Here is a 12,270-nt window from a genome sequence, read left to right on the forward strand (position 1 = left end):
AGGCGCCAATGTGAAAAAATGAAAGGAAGGTCGGGCACCTACAGAAAAAAAAAAGGCCTAAAGCAAAAATGATCAGGCTGCCTATAGACCCTCATTTAATTTATGAAACCCCTCGAATTACACCTCCTACCCTCATTAGGCTGCCTATTATGAAATGTTTTACTACCTAAATATATAGTCATTTCCTCTTTTCTAAAGCCCCCAAAAGATGACAGCTCACCAAAATGACCCTCTAAAAAATGACCAATTTACATTTGGACTGTCTGTTCTTTTATGTCAGTCAACTTTAATTGTTGATTATATTTTTTATATTTATCTCTCTTCAAAATTCTTTCCCTCTCTATCTTCTGTCACTTTTTTCTTTCTGATCACCAGGCAATGATCATCATTTATACAAAAAATTCCGGAAAAGAGGGAATCTAGACAAGGAAATTAAATTAGGAGGTCGTGGAAGGAAGAGGGGCACTCCTGATGTGAAGAGTTATCCACCAGACAGGAAATCCAAAACTAGGAAGAAGGTTGTTGAACGAAACCTAGGGCTTTAGTTGGAAGATATGTGAAAAAAAATACTAAAGTTTAAAGAATATGGCGTTTTCGTGGGAAAGTTTTATCGTATAGTATAACATTATAGAGAGTTGATTATGAGCATGGAGATTCAGACGATTTGGAGTCCAGCAAAGTCAGTGAGATTCTTGATTCTAAGATGACAAATAGGAGAAAGAAATTAGACTAGTTGATTTCGTCAATCAACCAAGAGATCAGCCAGTAAGGTTATGGAACCAAACAATTATGTTCATGACTCTGGAATAACTCCTATCAGTAAGATGAGTCTTGATCCTAAATGTAGCTCTAAATCGGATGTCGAACGACAAGTACTTGAAAATCTCATTCTTGATGCAGATGATGATTCTCCTAGCATTTCATGTGAGTCTCTTTGTGATTCCTCCACAGAGAATGATGCCCCAACAATTCCGCTACCACCAACATAGGCTCTATCCTCTGGCAATATCAATGTACTGGGGGAATATGTTTCATATGTTTTCTTGGTATATAATATGGGGATGGACATATCATGAATAATACAAAACCACATCATGAATTGAATTAGCCTGATAACTACTATCACAGACTCTAAAGACCATATAAAGACCCTCTTGGCACTCATAGGAGGCTTGACAGTCATTCCTGCATTTACTTTATTTATATCTTTTAGCACAAATTCAATATTTTACCTCCACTGTGAATCAATTATGACCTTCAGATTTTCAAGGTAGATGCACAACCAACTGACCAAGCAGTTGTTGGACATTAGAGAGGTGTGTTGATGTCAAAAATGGTGATTCCGGTTATCAGTCAGGGGATAGAAACTATCATGATGAATTCGTCTGAGTGAATCTGAATGAATGATACTCTTTGTTGAAGGTGATGTGATGCCCTTTTGTAGGCTGCTTTGGACCGACTGTGATAGACGGTGTAGATGAAGCGGTTTTGATCCACCGTTCGGGATTAAGACTACTTTCTGGTAATTAGGAGATTTAGGATTTCCTCTTCGAGTTTATCTCGTATCTTGGATATTTAGAAGTTCCTATGTTCAAGGATACTTCGTAATATCCTGAGTTGATAGATCTTTCTAGGAGATGTTTCCTCTTTTGAGACTGTTGAAGCCCAAGTTAGTTAAACACTTAAGATCGTAGTCGACTGAGATCTTTAGGAAGATTCGGGATTAAGTGGGAAAGCGTGTGACACACTTCCGCCTTCCCATGTTCAGGGCGTAAGACATCGCCCTTGCTTACATGGACCCCCTACACTTCTTGAGAATCCCAGGGCAACGTGGTTGTGTTTTAGGCGGAACAGGGTTGGAGCTCCTTAGATGATCTTGGCGACCTTCCAATTCTAGGCTTTGGTAGCAAACCTCCTCGGACTTAGCTGTCATGTTGCCTTGAGACGGGTTGACCCGTTGGACTTCTGGTCTTCTCCTGACTTCTTGACGTCAGTCAACGGTTGACCATTTTATGTATCATCAAGGTGCAAAGACCAATAAAAAGTCATATAAGAAATGATTTTCAAGATGGGAAAATAATTTAAAATATTATGAATTTTAACTTTCTAAACTATCCTTTCGCTTTAAAAAAATAACTGAAATATTTTTTCGACAATTAACATACAAGCAACTGTATCCACACCAGAAATAGCCTCTTCCATAGCTAGTCATAAGAATTGATTTTTCTTTCTTGTTTTTTTAATTATGGTGAGCTTTGTCTAACAAAATTTTTTGGCTCCACCCTTGATTGGATATACTTCCGTAGTGCTCAATACTATACAATGTATTTGTGTTGGTAATTTTTCAATTATCGATTATCGTATTTGTAATTTTTCGTTTGGTAAATGATTTTGCTTCCACTGAGTTCAAATCCTAGACCCGCCACTGATCGTGGTAATCTATGAGTTTTTCAAATCTTAAGTAGTAAGAAATTCAAGTTTCTCCTTTCTTTTTCAGTTTTATCCTCCACAATTTTGGTGAAGAATTGTAATTCAAAAGTGTTTCTACACATCTTGAGAAGTTGGTTAATCTCCTATTGCTTTTAAAAAAAACTGTAGCCCATTATTATCATCATAGTGGAAGACTTCTAGACTAGATCTTGTGATTTTTTTTCCCTTACTTTTGGAGGGGTTTTGTGCCATTAAATCATCTTGGTGTGTTGCTTTTGCTTTCACACATCTAATCTTCATTTTCTGGACACGTTATTTAGGTTATTCCTAACACGTGGTATCAGAGCCTAGTCCTGGCCCAACAATTATTGAAGCTAAACCGTTGTGTGAGGGAGAGATTATTAAGGTAATCCCACATTGGTAGTGGAAGGAGCACGGAGTGAGTTTCTAAATGTAGGGAAAACCTTACCTCTTAAGCTAGCTTTTGGGGTGAGAGAGGCTCAAAACCACCCAACAGGATATAATACATTCTAATAATATTGTCGTACAAATTATTCTTGTTTCGTCGATTTGCATTTAAAATCTATTTTCGTCTGATATTTTTCATTCGATACGGTATATTATTTTGGGTGTAATTGGGTTTAACAATTTATTAACTTTTCTATTTTTACATTATCATAAAAGAATGGACTAAAATTTGACACTATACTTCCAAATTCTCAGCTACGGCCCAATTTATACAAAATTTAATGTTAGATGTTTTAAAATGCTAAGACTCTAACCTGCGAACTTAGTCGGAACAAAGTAGATTTAAAATGTCAATTGAAGTTTAGTTGAAAGATTTCTGATCAGTTTTAAACTGAGGATGAGATCTCCATCACTCTCAGTGCAACATACTTACCCATGTGAAAATCATGAATTGATAGATCATAGTTTTGTACCTTAGCATTCTCATTGATGTTATTCTTACTCTTGGTTCGGCTGTAGTTTGGTTGTTGTCCAGCCACCCCCTAACTTATTTGGGTAGGGCATCCCCAACTAACAACCATTTTTAAAAGTTGTAGAAATAAAGATGTAATATTAGTAAATGCAGCTACCCAAGAACATGGCTAGTTCTACAAATTCATTAATCATGACTACTTTATTTCACAACCAAATTTTGTTGAGAGTAGTTGAAAACCAACTCCCATTCCTCCTTATATCCTTTAACAATTTGTGAAAAAAGGAGCTCAAATTCAAATTGTGATATTTGAGGCAGAAACTAATAGTCGTAAACTCGTACTTCTTAAGTAATGCAGCTGGGGTGAGTCGATCTATTCTGTTAAATGTAGTTGAAATCTATGGCGGACTAAATGAAGGTCAATACGGTGATGTTTTTTTTTCATTTGATCTCAAAATTATTAAATCATATCTCGAAAAAAAATGAATGAAGGTCTAGAATAATTGTGCTTAATAGGCCAAATATCGATAAATTTAGTCTCTTTCTCTTTTGTGTATGTGAAAATTAATGGTTGGGAAATTGGTTGGAGATGCCCTACCTAAATAAGTTAAAGGCAAAGTTAACTGGCATGACCCTTACCTTCAACTTTTTCAGCACTCATAAATTCCAATTTAATAACTACTGTATGAAAGACAATATATTTATTATCTCTTCCTCTACTAACTCTTGTATAAATCAAACAAGTTCATCATTTGAAAAGATACAGTTAAACAAACTATTTTGATCTCTCACTCACTTCAACCAATCAATGGGTAGTGCTGTCGATAACGTCGATATCATCTCATCATTGCTATCAGAAAATCTTCTTCTAAACCCACAAGACTTGAGAAGAAAAGGTCATATGATTATAGACTTTCTTGCTGATTACTATGAAAACATTGAGAATTACCCAGTAAGAAGTCAAGTAGAACCAGGTTATCTAAGTAAACGTGTACCCGAATCAGCTCCATTCAATCCTGAACCCATTGAAACCATCCTTGAAGATATTCAAAACGACATTATCCCAGGTCTTTCACATTGGCAAAGTCCTAACCATTTTGCTTACTTCCCTTGTGCTGTTAGCACAGCTGGTATACTAGGTGAACTCCTAAGTGCTGGATTTAATGTAGTAGGACTTAGTTGGGTAACTTCACCAGCTGCTACTGAACTAGAAAGTATAGTTATGAATTGGCTTGGGAAACTTTTACAACTTCCTAAGTCTTTTCTCTTCTCGTCTTCCTCATTATCATCATCGTCATCAGTAATTGATGATAATAGCAACAATATTGACGATAACAAAGTAGGAGGCGGTGGAGTTATGCTAGGGACTACTTGTGAGGCTATTTTATGTACCATAGTGGCTGCTAGAGATCAAATGTTGAACAAAATCGGAACAGGAAACATTGACAAGTTAGTTGTTTATGGTTCTGATCAAACCCATTGTGGGTTTCAAAAATCTGCTAAGATTGCTGGTATTAATCCTCGAAATATCCGTGCCATTACAACATCCAAAGCTACCGATTATTCTCTTTGTCCTACTGCCTTTATGTCAACAGTTCTTTCCGATATAGAATCCGGGTTAATTCCATTATATCTATGTACCACTGTTGGTACTACTCCAACTACGGCTATCGATCCAATAGGCCCCTTATGTAAAGTTGCAAAAGAACATAATATTTGGGTTCATATAGATGCCGCTTATGCAGGAAGTGCTTGTATCTGTCCTGAGTTTCGGCACTTGATTGATGGAGTAGAAGAAGCAAATTCATTTAGTTTGAATGCACATAAGTGGCTATTCACTAGTTTGGATTGTTGTTGTTTATGGGTTAAAGATTCTTCAGCACTAATTAGAGCTTTGTCAACAAACCCTGAGTATTTGAAAAACAAAGCAACTGAATCAAAGAAAGTGATTGATTATAAAGATTGGCAAATTGCTCTAAGCAGAAGATTTAGATCAATGAAACTTTGGTTAGTACTAAGAAGCTATGGAGTTACTAACCTTAGAAAATTCTTAAGGAATTGTATTGAGATGGCTAAACAATTTGAAAAACTTATAGTCATGGACAAAAGGTTTGAAATTGTAGTTCCTAGAACACTTTCAATGGTGTGTTTTAGACTTAAACAGATCAATATTTTGGATGATCAAAAAATGAATAAAAGGATTGATTCTGTTGAAGATGAAGGAATGATATTGAACCAGATGAATAGAAAATTACTTGAATCCATAAATGCATCAGGCAGAGTATATATGACCCATGCCATGATAGAAGATGTATATATTATCCGGTTTGCTGTGGGTGGAACACTGACTGAGGAGCAACATGTTCATTCCGCTTGGAAGGTTATACAAGAACATACAGATGCCATGTTAGGTGCCCTAAATAGTAAATAGTGCTACTCATTATCATGAAAAGGAAGGATGAAATATGGATTGAAGGTAATAATATACTATATTTATTAGCAAAAATGTTGTTTGATCCGAAAATTGGGGGCGACCTCAGCGCGAAAGTTGATGTGACCGTCTCCCACGGGTCCGGGCACATGGAGAGAAAAACAAACTACCAATAAGAGCCAACCACATCATCTTTCGGGCTGAGGTAGGCCTTCATTTCGAGCCAAGTAGCATCTCTTGTCTGTGTGTATTTTTATATTTTGATTGTTTCTTTACATTAATATCGTTTATAATTAATCTTATCATGATGGCTTTTACCTCAAGGATCGGTCACAATTGAAGACAAGAAAAAAGAGGATAATTTATTTTTGTTATACATCGATTGTTACTTAAATTCCAATATTTATTTTGATATGTTACTCTTTTAACGTTTGTCTATTTTATAACAAATACCATTAGAAATAGACTCCTCGAAAAAAAAAAACCATTCCTCAATTTCCAAACATCGATATTAACTGGCCCAATAAAAAGTGGTTAGGATAATCAGACAAAGCCAAATTTTCACATGATATCAGCAAAATGTCATCATAACGTCTTCAATTTTGTTTTGGGAGCCATACGAGCTGCTGATGTCAAACTTGTCAATCTAGTATCAGTCAGAATAACGAATCCGTGATGCTGGATCCCGCTTCGGTTAATCTTGTTCTTGTTCCTCTGAACCTGAAGGAAAAACGTGCAAAGAGCTCAGAAACCTCTTCGACGCTCAAGACATTTAGATTGCCCTCGCAGTTAAGAGAATTGAATATTGAATGAATTGTGGAGTTTGTACCTGCTTCGAGGCGAGTTGATGACCTTTTACAGGTTTGCCTTTGAGTTTATCTCGTATTTTTTATATTTAGGAGTTCCTCTGTTTTAAGATGCTTGAACGATATCTTTTCGAGTTCGTATGTTCTTTAAGAGATATTTTCCCTCCTTGGAAGATTCTTGAAGCCCAAGTCAGTTAAATAATTAAGATCATCACCGACTGAGATCTTTGATTAGATTCGAGATTAAGTCGCCCTTCTACCTCCCCATGTTTCAGAATTACGGTATCAGACCTGTTTCCGTGGACTTCCCTAGCCTTCTCGTAAATCCTATTGCAAACCTTTTTGTATTTGAGGCGGCGCAGGGCTTAAGGCGCCTAGGACAATCATGCAAACCCGGCTTGAGTGGTAGACCTCCTTCGGATTTGACCTCCTTGTTGACTTGACGCAGGTTGACCCACGGGCTTTTGGTCTTTTCTTGACTCATTGACCTTAGTCAACTGATGACCATTTTTTGGATCATCACAACTCCCGCCACTCCTTAGTCAAAAGTAGGAAAACTAAGAAGTAGAAGAACTTAAAAGTTTTTCCTCCTTCGTATGCATGTAGATCATGTGTATTGATAATGCATGAATAATTTGAATAAATTCTAAAGTTTTAAATATACTTGAACCAGGGTTGTGCTTGAAGCCTGGTTGTTCTTCTTGTAACTTGAATATTTTTGTAGCACCAGTTGTCAGGGTTGCATCGCAGGGTTGCTTCTTCAGGGCTACTTTCCTGAGCTTGTTTTTCATTGAGCTTGATTTTGCCTAGCTCGTTCGCATGCCCATTCGCATGCGATGAACATTAATGCCTTTGCTTTTGATGGAATGGCTTCATTCCTATATCCCTTAATTTTCTGAAGTCAGACGTCTGATCTTCTGATCACGCATTTTCTTGGTTTATCTTTTAGACCACGGTACGTGCCTTATCTCTCAATCGTGGGACACGCGTCTTCTTTCTATTGGTGCATGGTCTCAGTCGTATCTTGTCACGTTAATGCTATGTCTGGCTTGGTCAGAGTTTCGTCGTGATTCATTGCAGCGCAATTATAACTTAGTCAATTTTCGAGGCGTTTTATTCTTTATCCTTTAGTGATTGGTGTTTGCTTGCTTCATGGACAACTTTTTTCAAGTTGTTCTTTTTCTTGATATTTTTTTTCATGTCTTCTGATTTCTCTGAATTTAAAGATGAGGTCCTTGTTCGAATTTCGTTTAGAAATGGTTTGTTCTTCAGATTTGAGCCAAGGCAGAGCTTAAGGCGCCTTAAGACAACCGTGCCAACCCCCCAGAGTTGGACTTGAGTGACATACCTCCTTCGGATTCAACCTCCTTGTTAGCTTGATACCGGTTGACCCGTCCGACTTTTGGTCTTTTCTTGACTTATTGACCTTAGTCAACTGACGATCATTTTTTGGATTATTAGACATGGGTCATCCTACCTAATGGAGGAATAATACTTAACATTTTTTGTTAAATATAATAATTCTTTACATCAATGTACTTAATTCGTGGACCTATTGCGACCCGAGATGCAAAAAATATAAAAGATAACACCATATGAAAGTTCCAAGGTTTAATGATGTGGTCAGGTCTCGGTGGTCAATATATGGACAAGCAAAAATCTTATATGGACAAAACTTACCGGGTCATGTGTACGTCAACCACAATGGACTTATATTTAACAAAGGTGTGCAACGGTAAATACCTAAAATTAAAATAAAAATTAACCTGGGGATTAAAACAAAATCACTAGATTAGGGAAAAACACTTTTTCTTCGGCTTCTTCTTCTTTCACCATTGCTACAACTCACTATCGTTCAATTTTGTCTGGAACACAGTTTTGAACCTTTATGCGAAGTAGAATTGGTGCATGGTCGCTATTATATCGGGGTAAACGAAATATCGTGGCGTCAAAGAAAGTTTGTAACTACTGCGGGTCGCACATTGCTTTGTCTAGACTTTCTCTAGTTAAATGGTGGATTGATCTCTTATTTGTCCAAGTGTATCCCAGACTATTGAAACCTAAGTCGATTGACCCGCTTGACTAGTAAAGGTCCGAGATTAAGACAAAAAAGGATTTGTGGTCGAACCCCCCCCCCCCCCCCCCCCCAATTGTCTTTGGTTGCGCCTGAAGCATTCAGGTCCTCTACGAGGCAGTAGGTGTTGGGTTGTGGTGACTTTTAGTGTTCTAAGCGGAATCTCAGACATCTAATGTCTAACACTAGTATTCGCTGGATCACATGCATAAGCTAATAATTAACTAAGAGTTTAGAGATTACCTTAATCGTTAAATTTTCCCTCGAACCTTTCCAATCAAATGTGAAGACCAAGAGCTCCAAGTGTTGCTCCTCTACTTAAGACACCCGAATGATCAATTTGATCTTCCACCTTGTAGCTAGCTAGCTAGAACTCCAATGGTGGTTTCATATGAAAAACATCTTATTCTTTATGACTAGTTAGATAGCTTTTTCTCTACTTGATGTTGTAGAGTAAGAAAGCTTCTTGACAAATTCCACACATTATTCAAGTCCCTAAGAGACATTATATAAACCCTAAGTTAGAGTCTCACCCTAATTAGGTTTCCAAGAAGTCCCTTCTTAATAAGATTAAAGAAAAATTCGAAAATAGAAACTACTTTCTATTTTCTCATTCCTTATTATTGGCCGGCCAAAAACAGCCCGTCTTGGGCAGATCTGGCTGGCCCCTATAGGGCCACACGGCCAAGCTTGGCCGTTCCCTCTTGGGCCCCAAATCACCCTTTTCGGTACCCCGCCCAAATACACTTATTTTCGGCCTTTTGTGTTATCTTTGTTTAAACTTCTTTTAGGCCTATGAGACATGTTAATGGGACTCTCCCATGACTATATGTCTCATCCCACTAGTCATATCATCCGATCAAATAGACATTCTTATGTGTAACCAGATGTAGGATCCAGTCGAAGTTAGTCGCGAATTACTTCGTAATTCGACGATCGTAGTTGTTTTCTAGCTAAACACTACGACCACTAAATCGTCCGACTTGATGATATTCTTCATCAATTGTCCTATCCGACAAATTTCTCGCATTGCATCTTTGGTCGAAGGACATCTCTTTCACACTCCCATTTGTACGTAAACACGTGCAATGCTCGATTCCCGTGTCAATTTGTATCCCATCTGATACATCACATCTTTCAGACTTTCTTGATACCGAGTACAACTGTCAAAGACAAATGATTAGCTTTTAATCAATTTGAGCGCAGCCACGCATTTTCAATTGCTACTCATCAAGCGGCCTTGAGACACTTTTTCCAAATATAATTAGGATGACCCAATCCATTCTTGTACTCTCACTAAGCTTCATGTCTATCATGTCTTTTCCAGTATCCGCTTTTATAACCTCCTTTTACGGCGCGGCGTTTGGCAGAACTAAAGTTAGACATTCCTTACATAAGATGAGCGGATCACTCATGTTTTGGGGAATCTCTCCAATCTTGTCAATGAGAAGTGTTTTGACGTTCATCATGTACTTCTCATTTGATGGTTATCCAATGCATATTCCTAATAGTACACCCACGTAGTCGATTCGAAAACTCCTATTCCTATAGCCCATGAAACAACGCTATGTCGTCGACCTACATGCTAGTTTTTTTTACTCATTGTTGTCCATGCAATGACCTGGACTAAGGAGATGATAATGCAATATTCCAAGTTCCCTTAATGGGGTTTCATTCATCAAATCACATATCTGATAAATCTATTTGAAATGATTTATTATCCGTGGGCTGTCGTTTAAATACTAAACCAAATTTAGACGACTGTGAAATAACTAATTTATTTCCGATAACGAGAGTTTGTAAATTTGAGCCTCTTTCGTAAAACTCCTTTTACATACTCAATTTACTAGCCAAGGTTATTTCTGAAATACCTTATGCCTTGGACATATTGTATGGCTCTCATACTTATGTCTTTGGTGATAGTTTAGTTGACTACTTATGTAGTCCGATTAAACCTTGCTTATTATCAATTAATCGAAGATCGATTCCTTTGATTTTTTATTTAGTTTCTAGTAACCCTTTACTAGATTTAAGGCTTCCAATTTTTCGTTTGTAGAGTCTGCATTAATTCCCAGCTTGAAATACTTTCCGTCTACTTTCCTTCCATGTCTGGAAGTTTGCATTAACATGTTCAACTTTCTCCACTCTAACTCATCCAAGTAATTTTACAAGCCTTTTAGGATGTCAGTGTAGTTTCAGATTGTCTTATCTGAGTTTGGATGTTAACATCTCTCAATCCTCCAGTATTCGAGATGTCTTTAGCAAATGCTAAATCATGTCCCACATGACCGATCTTATGCGTATAGCATAATCATCTTCCTCATGCGCGTCTGCTAATCAGGGTCTCCCACTCTGAGTCTGGTCGAGCTATGCGTCATGAGGTTTGGGTCGAATGTCTCTTTTAGAGTCTTTCGTATTTGGACTTTTAAGAATCCCAAGTTTTCTTATCTTAGTCATATCATCATTTGATCTATATTCATAGACCTTTGATGCCCAAAGCATTTCATCCTTTGTGGTCCTTCATTAACTGATTCCAACATCTCTATGTTGTTCTCAATTCTGGTGTGCACAGTGCACACCGGACCTGAATAGCGTTACTCCCACTAACCTTCTTGAAATCCTGAGATTTAAGATTTTCTTCATTCTTCCAGAAATCAAATGTCTTTGATTTCCTCTATGAATCTAAGATTCTAACTCTTGCTTGCTTCACTCCGATGACGGATCTCCGAAACATGCTTGCTTACTAACTTCTAAAGTCGGTGATCGTTACGGTTTTGACTTCCTTGTGTTAGTTATAGACTTAGACTGATATAAGATCTTGTTTATAGTCTCTTGGTATGAATCCACGATTTTAATCTTCTTCATCTACTTTTGGGAAACTCCAATGTTTCCATCCTTCTCAGTTTTCTCCTTTGAAAACTAATTTCCGTCCAATCGTTTCGCTCGATTGACCAATTATCAAGTTTCTGATCTTGACGAGAAAGGATTCCATAATGTATTGACTCCCAGCCAATAGTAGAGTTGGTTTCCGTCTCTGCGCAGGTCTATGCTCTTATCTCTTATCAGTAAGATTTCAATCTTCTGAGCTTGTTAGATAAGTAGTAATGACCTTCAGGGCTTATAAGCAACTTGATACTCTCAACACTTAGATATCTCTTTTGAGTAACTTTCAACTACTTGATAGTTCTCTCACGAATTTCTAGTCGTCTTGCGAGGTAGGTACTCATTCCTTTTCCTCCCACTGTTCTATAACAGTTTTGTTGCTCTTGGTCGAAGCATTCCACTTTTCCTCCCACTTATTCTACACAACTAATTATGCCTTTCGGAACAAATTATTAGGAGGATACCATTATGAGCAACAAACACTTTGTTCACTTAATTGGTCGTGTGAAGCCCAAATTTCTTTTAAAGAAATTGCGCTAGATTCGCTAATTTATGCCTTGTAATTCTTATACATGGCCCTTTTTTAGCCTTTTAAGACGAATTTCGGTTATATGTGGGAAGATGTGTCTGGACATAGTGTTTATCGGATGACAGAGCTTGATTCGTACTCTTCAATTTATATCCTTTTCGATGTTCCAACTTGGAT

General features: G+C 37.4%; 1 protein-coding gene across 1 annotated transcript; it reads left to right on the forward strand.

Moving 5' to 3' along the window:
- The first annotated feature begins 3,586 nt into the window (after positions 1 to 3,586).
- On the forward strand, positions 3,587 to 6,215 carry LOC147544178 (tyrosine decarboxylase-like). The gene has a single exon (XM_086637315.1). It carries the CDS (start codon positions 4,179 to 4,181, stop codon positions 5,799 to 5,801), a length of 1,623 nt encoding a protein of 540 aa, XP_086493441.1. The 5' UTR covers positions 3,587 to 4,178; the 3' UTR covers positions 5,802 to 6,215.
- The last annotated feature ends 6,055 nt before the right edge of the window (positions 6,216 to 12,270 follow it).

This window comes from Eschscholzia californica, unplaced genomic scaffold, assembly GCF_041429995.1.
Source record: "Eschscholzia californica isolate CP2 unplaced genomic scaffold, dmEscCali1.0.p SCAF_4, whole genome shotgun sequence".
Classification (NCBI taxonomy): domain Eukaryota; kingdom Viridiplantae; phylum Streptophyta; class Magnoliopsida; order Ranunculales; family Papaveraceae; genus Eschscholzia; species Eschscholzia californica.